This window comes from Rhinoderma darwinii, chromosome 8, assembly GCF_050947455.1.
Source record: "Rhinoderma darwinii isolate aRhiDar2 chromosome 8, aRhiDar2.hap1, whole genome shotgun sequence".
NCBI lineage: Eukaryota > Metazoa > Chordata > Amphibia > Anura > Rhinodermatidae > Rhinoderma > Rhinoderma darwinii.
In genome coordinates, this window is record NC_134694.1 from 87,218,981 (window position 1) to 87,232,532 (window position 13,552).

General features: G+C 42.8%; 1 protein-coding gene across 3 annotated transcripts in view; it reads right to left on the bottom strand.

Annotated features, from left to right (window-relative positions):
- Window positions 1-13,552, bottom strand: part of MTM1 (myotubularin 1) — a 71,238-nt gene that overhangs the window by 9,175 nt on the left and 48,511 nt on the right. For all 3 annotated transcript variants that reach the window (XM_075835877.1, XM_075835878.1, XM_075835879.1), the window contains 2 exons: window positions 9,309-9,392; window positions 3,080-3,229 (listed from right to left, as the gene is read on the bottom strand). In XM_075835877.1, the coding sequence (XP_075691992.1) occupies window positions 3,080-3,229; window positions 9,309-9,392 (234 nt within the window). The remainder of the gene's footprint in view (window positions 1-3,079; window positions 3,230-9,308; window positions 9,393-13,552) is intronic.

Below are 13,552 nucleotides of genomic sequence, written 5' to 3' on the forward strand. Positions count from 1 at the left end.
TAGATTGTCCCGCAACAAATGCCCCGCCGGCCCCTCCCTAGCTACGCTCCTGCCCCAGTTGGACATAACTGTACATCCATTTTAGTGGTGCCTTCCCGCAAACAAACGTAGTTACGTACCGTAATACTATCAAAGGCCTGCCATAGCTGTATGGCTATTAGGACATGCATAAAATGTGATTTCATTGTGCAAAAGTAGCTAAACACAAAATAATCTATACATATTTGGTAATCATACTGACCCATAGAATAAAGTATATATGTTATGTATCCAGCACAGCGGACGGTGCAAAATTTATAACATAAAACATATGGCGAAACTGCTGGGTTTTTTTTTCCAGAAAAAATGTATCAATAATTTATATGTACCTCAAAATAGTGCCATTGGAAAATACAACTTATCCTACAAAAAACAAACCTTCAGAGCTACATCGATTGAAAAAAAAAAAAAAAGTTATGGCACTCGGAATGAAGTGACCAAAAAATAAATAAATCTTGCGGTACCTAAAGGCCAAAATTGGCCAGGAACTGAAGGGGTTAAAGGGTAACTAAACTTTCAACAAACTTCTGACATGAGTGACATGTCAGAAGTTTTAAAATCGATGAAAGTCCGAGCACGGAGACCCCCACCGATCGCTAAAATGGAGCGGTTTGGTGTGCGCTGAGCCGCTCGGTTCCTGATCAGCTTTTCTTGGAAAACCGAGGTAACCGTGTATGGACTCAATAGAAAGTTCCGATCAGAAACTAAGCAGCTCGGCACTCACCCGAACGCTTCTGCCGCATCGTATTAAGGTGGGGGGGGGGGGGGGGTGGGGTCTCAGTGCTCGGACCCCCACCGATCAAAACCTCTGACAGGTCACTATGACATGTCAGTAGTTTGTTGAAAGGTTAGTTACACTTTAACAGTCAGCTCAGATCGTGGAAAAGAGCCTGCATATCCCTTAGGGTATGTGCACACACACTAATTACGTCCGTAATTGACGGACGTATTTCGGCCGCAAGTACCGGACCGAACACAGTGCAGGGAGCCGGGCTCCTAGCATCATAGTTATGTACGACGCTAGGAGTCCCTGCTACTCCGTGGAACTGCTGTCCCGTACTGAAAACATGATTACAGTACGGGACAGTTGTCGTGCAGCGAGGCAGGGACTCCTAGCATCGTACATAACTATGATGCTAGGAGCCCGGCCCCCTGCAGTGTGTTCGGTCCGGTACTTGCGGCCGAAATAAGTCCGTCAATTACGGACGTAATTAGTGTGTGTGCACATACCCTTCCTTCTAACAATTCTAATCTGTACAATGAGTAATCTGTTAATTCAGATTATGCAAAGTCAAGGAAGGATCTGTTCAGATCTGCGTTTGGGTTTTCCAATATGACTGATCACGCAACGGATCTGGTGGCTCCAGTTTTTCGTTGTTCTGAAGGAAACTAACGGCGCCCGACAGAACCCATCGTTCCCTAGGTTCGGTCTCTTCCATCACCGTGCACATCCTTTTGCTGGACAGAATAGTACAGCACGCTGCGCTATTTTGTCCGTGTAAATTGACGGAATCTGCAAAGGAGGACGCTAACGGAGCCTCTGTCACAGATTTGAACAAAGTCTAATTTTGTAAATAGATTGCTTTATTTTTCTTTGTAATGAGTTCTAGCCTGAATAATAGAACAGAGCTGCAGTCACAATTCTACAGGTTTCAGAGCTGAAATCTCTCAGCATTCCTTGCGGTCTTCGGGTATGTTCACACGCTTAACAAAAAACATCTGAAAATACGGAGCTGTTTTCAAGGGAAAACAGCCCCTGATTTTCAGCCGTTTTTTGAGCAACTCGCGTTTTTGGAGCTGTTTTCATTGGAGTCTATGAGAAAACGGCTCCAAAAACGTCCCAAGAAATGTCCTGCACTTCTTTTGACGAGGCTGTAATTTTACGAGCCGTCTTTTGACAGCGACGCGTAAAATGACAGCACTGAAAGTAATGGGCAGATGTTTGCCGACGTATTGGAGCAGTTTTTTCAGACGTAATTCGAGGCGTAAAACGCCTCCATTATATCTGAAAATAGGTCGTGTGAACCCAGCCTTAAAGGGGTTTTCCAGTCATAAGAACTTGATGGCCTATACTAAGGATACCTTTCCTGTGGATAAGTGATCATTTCTGGATTCTGGAAAAAACCTTTGACAGGTAGAAATCTTTCCATACTACAAATACTTTCTCTTTGTTTGTTTGTTTCACTCCTGGATTTGGCTTACAAATATTGAAGCAAAATAGTGACCAAAAAATTACCGCCGTGTGAAAGTGGCCTTACTCAATTTCACGGGAATATATCACCCATATATTTCTTAAACTAGTTAAAACGAGATACTGAAACATTGTTTCCATCTGAAAAGTAGATTCCTTTATTCTATTTTCTGTACGTGATTATGGGGACAATAGTCTAGAGAGCACTCATCGGGGGGGGGGGATTTGAGGCTGGCGTTTCTTGCGCCAATCATAATAGGTAACAAGCTGGAGTAAGACGTGACAAATTTATTAACGCCTATTAATTTACCTCATCTTTGGCTGTCTACTCGCCACTGAGTGAAATCTAAGCCAGCAAGCAGATAGCGTGGAATTCCGCTGTAAATTATAGTTAATGCGTTGGGCCGTGGGTGGCCACGCCTCTTCCACTAAGCCCGGTTTTTTACCCTGTTATCTTATTATCACAATGAAAGGTGACTGATGAGAAGTGATCTCTACAGAACAGGAAGTGTTCATCTATTGTAAGGCTCAGTGGCCAGAGTGAAAACTGCAAGATTTTAGGATTTCTTATTTAAAATATGGATAGGAATATGGAAATGTAAAAAAAAACACGAAAACCACACCTTCACATTTACAAATATATAAATACATTCCCTTTAGAGATACACAAGCTTAAAAGGATGGTCTGCATTGGAAAATACTTTTTTTTTTGCTGGAACGGTCTCCTGACAATAAGCTGATCAGAGATTTCCACTGCTTGGGACCCCCAGCAGTCAGCTGTAATATGTGGGGGGGGGGGGGGGGGGCAGTAACAAGTGTTTCACTTCAATTCGTAACTCTTCTACGTACCGGTATCCTGTTCCTGGACCTGAAGGCAGAAACTTTCCTAAGATCATCATCTGTGGCATTAAATGGGACCATTAACAGAGGAGGGTAGGTGTCACAGAATTCATACATTTTATTAATGAAGGTTAATCTCCAATTATTGTTGGGTAAACCCTGGGTGGAAAAAAAAAAAGAAAAACAAAGTGTCGTAATTTAATTTCTTGAATTTTTTTTCTTTCCATTGTACTTTGACCATGTAACCACAGGGTGGTGATCAAATCTCACACTATGAAGACCATGTGCATTAAGGATTCTTTAAACAATATAGAAGGGGGCAAACACAAAAGGCATTAATACCAGACAGAAGATTTAACACAATGATCTCCAATAGCATCCGTGAACAAGCGCATGGCGTGAAGAGCGCTTGGAGGTGTATCTGAGCCCTAAGTGGAAATGTACAGACACAAAATGGGTGTAATCGCTTTAATGGCATAACGACTGAAAATGTGAGGAGGGCGGAGTGGCCATTGAGCTGGCAGCTGTTGTACTAACAGGCTGACTCAACCTGGGCAGGACGCCCGGAAGCCTTGCTCATACCACATGGAAGTTTTCAGACAATAATGTGAAGCGCTTATTGCTTTGTATGTAAGCCTGACACAGATGAAGTATAAAAGATTCTGTAAGATGAACAACATATTACTTGTCAGACGGTGTGACCGTTACCACCAGGGCACACAGATTTCTCTCCTATCACATTGCTCTACTATACAACGTGTGGCTCACAGCCAGTTCTAGCACAATCTGACTATCACTAGTCGTGTGTACTTCATGGTCACAGTGTTCGGCCTAATTCACATGAACCTGTTATACGTCCGTGTGACAGCCGTTAAAACAACGAACCGTGTGAAGGGTCCGTGAAAAAATAGGACATGTCCTATTTTTCCCGCTTCACGCATCCCTCCAGACTCTAGTCCATGGGGGATGTGTGATAACGCGTCCCGCAGAGCACGGATGCATCTCGGACATGAAAAACTGCAGCTTTTCACGTTCGAGATGCACAATGCTTGTGTGAATCCGGCCTAAGGACGAGGACTCACTCATTTCAAACACATCTTCTCCCTTCCTGGCCTGCAAAGCCTAGCTCAATATTCCTACTTACAATTCTCATCGTAGGCACCACAGCCTGGCTTCTCTACGGTCACATTCTCGATCATATTTACAGAATTCAATTAATGGCATTGTGGCATTCACTGGCTGCAGCATTTATTAAAGGGGTTGTCCAGGATTAGAAAAATATAGCAGATTTCTTCCAAAAAACAGCACCATACCTATGCATAGGTTGTGTCTGGTATTGCAGCTTATTCACTTCAATGGAGCTACAGTGCAATGCCAGACACAACCTATGGAGAAGTGTGGCGCTGTTTTTGCAAGAAATCAGCCAGGTTTTTCTAATCCTGAACCATTCCTTTAAAGGCTAACTCCACACAAAGCCTGAAAATTCAGATGTCCATCATAAGATTACATAGAACTTCGCTGCATTCATTAAAGTGTAGCTAAACGTTTGACAAACTTCTGACATGTCATAGTGACATGTTAGAAGTTTGGATTGGTGGGGGTCCGAGCAAGGAGACCCCCCCCCCAATCGCTAGAATGAAGCAGCTAAAGCGCTCGTGTGAGCGCTCAGCCGCTTCATGTCTGTTTGGCTTTTTCCGGAAATAAATGTATTGGTGTACGGACTCAATACAAAGTCTATGGGCCCATACTCTGATACATCGGCTTTCCCAACAGACACGAAGCGGCTGAGCGCTCACACGAACGCTTCAGCTGCTTCATTGTAGTGATTGGTGGGGGTCTCCGTGCTCGGACCCCCACCAATCCAAACTTCTGACATGTCACTATGACATGTCAGACGTTTGTCAAATGTTTAGCTGCACTTTAATACTCTGAGTTTTACAATTCCTGACATGTAATACTAGCGCACACTCCCTCTCTCAGATCAGTTAGGATCACTACTATTATTACAAGACTGTGAAGAACACCAGAGACCATTATTTAGATCACTTTCATCACATTCCCAGTGGTCCAGAAGTTTTACATACACAAGTTGACTGCCTTTAAAAAGCTTGCAAGATTCCAGAAAACTACGTCATGACTATAGGAGCTTCAGGTGTACCCCTGGCAGTATTTGAGGTCTACCTTCAAGGCCTACTTGCCTCTTTGCTTGACATCATAGGAAAATCAAAAATAAAATCAGCCAAGACATCAGAAAATGAATTGTGGACCTCCAGAAGTCTGCTACATTCTTGGAAGCAATTTCCAAACGCCTGAAGGCCCCGCGTTCATCTGTTCGAAAGTGAATGTGCAGGTTTAAACACCATGGGACCACAAAGCCATCATACCGTTCAGGAAGGCGTCTGTCCACTAGAGATGAACGGACTTTGTTGCAAAAAATACAAAATCAATCCAAAAACCTCAGCAAATGACCTTGTGAAGCTGCTGGAGGAGACAGATGCAAAAGTAGCTATATAATAGTAAAACGTGTTCTATATTGATTGACATGACCTGAAAGGCCGATCGTTATATATGAAGAAAAAAAGGGGGGGGGGGGCTTGCCAGAAAAGAACACCATGCTAACAGTGAAGCACGGGGTGGGCAGCATCAAGTTATGGGCGTGCTTGGTGCAGTAGGGACTGGCACACTTCACAAAGTAGATGGCATTATCAGGGAGGGAAATTAGCCAGGAAGTTAAAGCTTTGGTGCAAATGGTTCTTTCAAATGGACAATGCCACCAAGCATACTTCCAAAGTCGTGTCAAAGGGGTGTTCCCAGAACCAAAAATTATCAGCTATCCAAAGGATGGGAATAATTGTCTGATCGTTGGGGACCCCCACCACTGGGACCCCCACTGATCATGAGAACAGAGGTTCCGAACCCCCTATTTCTCCTCACCGTTGGACTGCAGTGAGGAGGACATTAAATGAAGCGGCAGTGTGTATTCTGGACCGCCATTTCATTCAAAGTCCTAAACATTTAATTGAGAGGAAGGCGCATGCTCGACCACCACATTCAACCTCCCCCTCCTTGCGGGGGTGCAGTGAGGAGGAATAAGGGCAGGGTTCGGGACCACCGTTCTCATGACCAGTGGGGGTCTTCAGCGATCGGACAATTATCTCCTAGATCGTGGCCATCACAAAGCCCTGACCTCAATCCAATAGATAATTTATGGGGACTACTGAACAATCGTGTGCGAGCAAGGAGGCCTACAAGCCTGACTCCAGTTACATCAGTTCTGTCAGGAGGAACGGGACAAAATTCCAACAACTTGTGAGAAGCGACCCAAAACATTTGATGCAAGTTAAACAATTAAAGGCAATGCTACCAAACACGAACCACGTGAAAGTAAACTTCTGAGCCACTGAGAGGGCGATGAGAGAAAAAAGCTGAAATAAATCATTGTCTGTAGTATTATTCTGACATTTCACATTCTTGAACTCTAGCAGTGATCCGATCGGACCTGAGAGGGAATATGAACTAGGATTAAAGGTCAGGAGTCGAGTTTTAAGAATTGTGGCTAAAATGTATGTAAACTTAATCCCTATAGGGTCAGGAAATAAGACCTTACACCAGTGTATTTTATATACAGAATTAGTTGTATTTGGTAAAATAACTTCACTCATCTCTGTAAGTTCACTTGTGCCAGCTTTCTCCTTTCAATGGGTCTTGACAATTATCCCGGGTGGCAGATCGAGCTGACAGTGGACTTCCCATGCGGGCTCGAGAAAGCATGATGTCGGGTAGGACCTCATTAACAGAGCCAAAGCCCACAGTCACATAACTTGGTGTCTGGGCCAATGCTGTGGCAAAATTTTTTTTTTACTCAGAAAATCTGCAACTTTTTTAGATTTGTTAAAAAAGAATAAAGTACCACACCACTTCCTTATTCTTTCCACCCAATTCATGGCTATCATAAGTTTATTATATTTAAAGGGAACATATCACTAGATTTTCACCCACTAAACAATCCAGTCATTATACGGATGGGGAATAGCCCCCTAAACATAGTTCTGGCTTGATTGACATCCCACAGGCCGGGATACGTCATAAGCCAGCTCCGGCAGCATCCAGTGAATTCGCAGTGAAGCGTAGTGTACTGACCTCGGCTTCATCTGAGTCGGAGCAGACTTGTAATGATGTATCCCAGCCTGTGGGACAGCCAGGACTGCATAACTCCTTAGGAGACTGGGACGCCCACATGACTCTTCTCGGGTAATCTACGTACAGCGCAATGCTGTAAAACTAGTACTTTTTGGCTGAAAAACTAGTGACCGTTTCCCTTTAAAATAAATGTGACATGCAAACTCTGTCAAAAGGCACAAACCTATATGAAAGCCGTGTCAACCCATTGGGTATAAATGTGTACTATCCAGGCAATGAGACCATATGGAACCTGTGCTTTCTACAAAAAGCACCAAACACGAAGTAAAAGCAAAAAATACTGATACTACAAGACGAGACAAAAGTCCGGAAGTACTAGTCCATCTATGCAGCGGCCGGCTAAAGGCATAGTGGACTCTATAGCAGACGAAAAAGGCACACTGCTTAACAAATGCCACTGCCAATTTTTAGCAATCAGCGGGGTCACACTCTGCCGGTCGGACATTGATGGCCACTAACGTCTTTGATGAGCCATTAACAATATTTGGGCAGTTCCGGACTTTTGACTCACCACGTAGACCTGGAGCGACCGCTAAGTAACATATATTGCCTATAGATGTAAGGAAGACACCATTAGACTAAAGCTCATACTGCTCAAATACATTTTAAACTCATACAGACACATCTTAAAGGATCACATTACCTAGTATCACATTACCTAGTATCACATTACCTAGTATCACATTACCTAGGTAGAAATTCTAAATGCTCCCCAGTTTGACCAGCAGCACCGCACATTCAGAGTGACTTATAGTGGCAGTCAGTTATCGTGGATCATTTAAAAGGAATCTCTCAATGGTTTCGAGGCCTCAAAACTGCTGACAGGGTAATAAAGGGGAGAGGAAGGGCATTGCAAACATGGTTCCCCCGGTGCAGTGGTCGGAAAGTAACACTTCCTGCTCTTAGTGACAGCCCTAGCGGCCAATCAGGAGACCACTAGACAACAGAGCAGAGGGAACAGGCTAGCAGCGTGGAGCGAGGTGAACTTCCATATCAACTGCCCGCCTCAGTGGCACTTGCGACCACGGTGCCAGGTAAATTAAACATAGATTTCCCGGTCGTGCAAGTTGCATGACAGAGACAAGATATAGTATAGGGCCCACGTTCACTTGAAACATGCTCATATTGTGGCTGATGTGTTTCAGTAGACACCCCAACATTAGCATGTTGCGTTTTATATTAATCCTCTTTTACACATTGTTGGTTATTTATAGTCTAAGATATTGATACTCATTTAGATTGTAAGCTCTTGTGGGCAGGGACCTTCTGCGGTTTCATTGTTTGTTCATTTGTTTCGAATATTTGTCATTTTACTTGTTAGTTACATCCCCAGTTGTGAAGCGCTGAATATGTTGGCGCTATATACCATAAAGAATGATTAATATTTTGAAAGGGGTGGGGGTCATTATGTCCTTTTTTGTATACACCACCTTTAGCTAAACCCTTTCTACTGCTATATATTTTTTATGCATTTCATGTGATTTATACAATTTATTTTTTATTTTATTTTTTTAAATATAGGTGGTAATTACCATATGGAGTTTATCTTATATATTTATTATGGATATAGGAGCTGTTTGTTTAAACCTAGCTTTGATACTGGTTATTTGTCAAGTGCTTTGAATTTCTAAATGGTCTTCAACATCCCAACTTGCTTTCAGTGAATAGATTCCCATAGACTCAAAACAGTCTCAACCTAATTCTGCTCACACAGCTGCAATTTGTTACAGTGTATCAGCTTTGGATAGTCGCTGCTGTGTTTGTATCACAGAGGATTAAGTCAACGGCTTGTTTTTGTGGAATGAAAAAATGTTTCCATTCACTGATGGCAAGAGATCTTGACAATTGTGAGGAATTGAACCACAAAGAACATTAGAATTCTGGATAACAATTTTGTGTCTCAGGTTAGCAGGCAGTCAACAGAATCTTTGCAACAGACCATAAGGCTGGGTTCTCACGTTGCAGTCAAAATGCGAACCGCAGTTTGACCACATTGTGAGAGAGCCGGACCACACGTGACATTCAGCATTTCCCTTACCTGCCTCCGAAACTCTTCAACGGGATCATAAATATCCCATCCATTCTTAGGAAATCTTTCTTCACTTACAAATGCAAAGAATTGCTGGAATAAAACCAGAAAGAAAAATAAATAAATCAGTGCCTGGAATCATTTTACAAAAACTAACCAAAGCTGCAACATACGAATACACCCGAAAATCATTTCTAAGGGCCTGTTCACATCAGCGTTGGTTTCCGTTCTTGGGTTCCGTTGGAGGAACCCATGAACGGAAAGGCAAACTGAAACCATGGCTTCCGTTACATTACCATTGATTTGACTCCGTAACGACCAGTATCCCAAAAGAGATTCATTTCAAAAAGCCCAGATGGAAGGCAAACTGACCGGTGTACGGCCGCCCAGATGGCAGGCAAACTGACCGGTGTACGGCCGCCCAGATTGCAGGCAAACTGACCGGTGTACGGCCGCTTTAACTGCTCAGATTTAACCATGTACCTAAGCGGTTAAATCAGTTAGCGCCACAGGAGATTTATTAAAATTAGTGTGAGGGAGAAGAAAATAAAACAATTAACATAATTGGTTAACTGCTCCACTTTTTTCTTTGCACTACTTTAGATAATCCCCCCCCCCCCAATGTGTACATACTATAAAGACCACCAAGCTGCATCTCTGAGGGTGCCACACAGATTTTCGACCCACCTGCTGAATTCACCACCCCGACAGTGTTAGGGAATTTCGGTCTACCACCTTGCTCTCAGACAGACAGTCAGAAGGTCCCAGGCAGTTTCCTGCATTGCTGATTGGCTGAGAGCAGGGTAATAGACAGTAATTCTGACTCCAATTACATCTGTAGACAGGTGCAGTGTACAGCACCCTGGTTTGGGGGTCGCACAGTGGGTGTATTTGTGGACTTCTTACAGATATCTATAAATTAGGCACGGTCACATCACGTTTTCGCCTTACGTTAAGTGGGTATGCCAGGAAAGCTCCCAATGTACATGGTAAACGTGACCACAGGACTCCATTAGTCCAACAGAGGCCAAAAGTGTCCTTTGGGCCTCTGTTGAGTACACAATTTTTTTTTTTAGGTATTGCACAGCATAGTAGACTATGCTATATTAAACAACGGGATCCCGCACAAAACCATATGCAGCACGGTCTAGTTTTTAAAAATGGGTTCCCATAGGTGACGAATGCCACTGTACAGTATATAAACCTATACATCATGAGCTTTTCAATAGATTACCAGAATAGGCTATTGGGTGACGGATACCATTGTTAGGCATCCGTCACAGCCAAACAAACGAAAATATGTAATGTGAACATGGCCTTAAAGCGCATCTTTCTCACTACACTAAATCATTTTAAAGAAATACTATAATAGACAGCACAACTCTGATGTACAAATATATGTTCATTTCACGAGAAATCACGTCAGCGTCCAAGCACCGCTCTCATTAGAGAAGAGGAAAAAAGCAAAGTCTTGTAGTCAAAGTGTGTATGAGGAATAGAGGGGAGATGTGTACAGAAAGCAATCTGAACAATGTGTCTACTGCTGTGCGGTGAATGACAGATGTGCTGTGATCAGTATCTTTCCCCAACACGGCAATTTCTGCACAAAGAAACATCTTCTTTACCTACAGGGGCCTAGCAATTTCTTACTGCTCCATCACTTAACACATTGAAATTAAGGTTGCGATACAAAAAGGTAGGAACAGGGCAATAAATCAATAAATGCCATAATACAAGGAATAAGAAGGGTTCAAATGGAACAACATAGGACTGTCTATAGAAAACTCTGAAATCTCAAATAGGAGACCTCCCCAGACCTTTCATACAAGGCCTAGACTAGATCTCTTACAGGTCTTCAGCCCTCCCCTGCATCAAATAAGGTTAAAGGGGTTGTTCAGGGTTAGATAAAACATGGCTGCATTCTTCCAAACACAGCACCGCACCTGTCTATGGGTTGTCTGGTATTACAGCTCAACTCCATTGAAGTGAATAAGACAGCTGCAATACTACACACAACCTGTGGACAGATGTGGTGCTGTTTTGGGGAGAAAGTTGCCATGGTTTTTCTAATCCTGCACAACCCCTTTAACTAAAAGGTACTAGAGATTGTCTTTAGGTTGAAACAGATTGACCTGTTCTTTTTTCAGATAGATTGATTTACATGAATTAATGCTAGCTGTGATTTATTACGATCCGGATAATAACACAGAACAGATCAGGAAGAGTTGTCATGGGCACAACGTAATAGAGAAAAGACCAGCTCTGATTTAACATCTTTAATGTGCTATAAAGTGGGATAACATAACACTTTAGTGGTTTTAATAGACCAAACATATGAGAGAGCGTTTGGCCAATTGCTCATTCATCCGACAGCTATTTCTTCTGACTACCATATACAGTAGTGTGCGCAGGTTTATTTAAATGGGGGCGGTAATAAATTCAATATGCCCAAATCCCCCCCTAACATTTGTCATCGGAGGAACGTTAGGAGGCCCAAATATACATTGGTTCGTGATCCAATCCTGCCAAATCTGTGGGTTTAGCCAAGTTTCATATAATGTGTATGGTCCACTTTATAATATGCAACAAAACTGAAAAATGGGACACCCACATCCTAGCAATATGCCATTAATGTCTATGATGAGAAAACCCCTTTAAGATGGTAGAATGGTAAGTGGCATACCTCATGGATACGCATTTTCCAGGAGCAAATAAAATGAGCATCAGACTTGAAATTATCTCAACTGAAATCTCTAAATCACCTCGAACCATTTACTAGGGAAAACACCAGATTTATTACCAGCGCAGGTTTCACCATAGGAGTGTGTAATGACATGAGCTTACACAACGCTGATGATTGATGGCTCCTAAATATAGTATATAACGCTCAGGTTTGGCATCATCAGGTATTTCAAATCGGAAAATAAGTGGTTTGTCGTGTAAATCTGGTCATAGAAATATGAGTCAAGCACTTCGTGAGGGTGGAAGGAAACACTCTGCACAGCTTCCTGTATCCCGCTGCACAGTGTATATATAAACAGACAAGGAGGATTTGTAGCAGTCACTCGAGTGACAAGCGCCGTAAAAAAGCACGTGACGGTTAGAGCAGGTCTGCCTCGTACAGCCATATACACATTGTCAAGAACAAGAATTACAAAAACGCAGACCGCACGGGGCACGAAGCATTATTAGAATGTCGGCTCACCAGTAAACATACAGGAATTCCCAAATATAGTGAGATTACGGCTACAGATTGAAGGGGAGCCGTTAACTGAATGTCCAGAGGACTGAGCAAGTGGGACTCCCAAAATCTGCTATACTTACTCCCCCCTTAGGCACCTTATAGAAGCCTGTGTCTAAAGTGCCACTGTCTCATGACAGTAGCCCTTTAAAGAGTCTCTGTCACCACATTATAAGTGGCCTATCTTGTACATAATGTGATCGGCGCTGTAATGTAGATCACAGCAGTGTTTTTTTTATTAAGAAAAACTATAATTTTTGACGGAGTTCTGACCTATTTTAGCTTTATGCTAATGCGTTTCTTAATGGACAACTGGGCGTGTTTTACTTTTTGACCAAGAGGGTGTTGTGGAGAGAAGTGTATGACGCTGACCAATCAGCGTCATACACTTCTCTCCATTCATTTACTCTGCACATAGTGATCTTACTAGATAACTATGTGCAGTCACATACACGAACGTTACTGAAGTGTCTTGAGAGTTAATAGACATCACCTCCAGCCAGGACGGGAGGTCTATTTACACTCCTGACACTTGGGTAACGTTTGTATGCGATTTACAGCACAGCAAGAGTAATCTCGCTGTAAACGGTCATTTACAGCGTAATCTCACGAGATTACGCTTGCTGTGCTGTAAATCCCACACAAACGTTACCGAAGTGTCGGGATTGTGAATAGACATCCCGTCCTGGTTGAACGCGATGTCTATTAACTCTCACGACACTTCAGTAACGTTAATGTGTGTGTATGTGGCTGCACATAGTGATCTAGTAAGATCACTATGTGCAGAGTAAATGAATGGAGAGAAGTGTATGACGCTGATTGGTCACTGATTGGTCAGCGTCATACACTTCTCTCCACAACGCCCACTTGGTCAAAAAGTAAAAAACACGCCCAGTTGTCTATTAGGAAACTCATTAGCATAAAGCTAAAATAGGTCATAACTCCGTCAAAAATGATAGTTTTTCTAAATAAAAAACACTGCTGTGATCTACATTACAGCGCCAATCACATC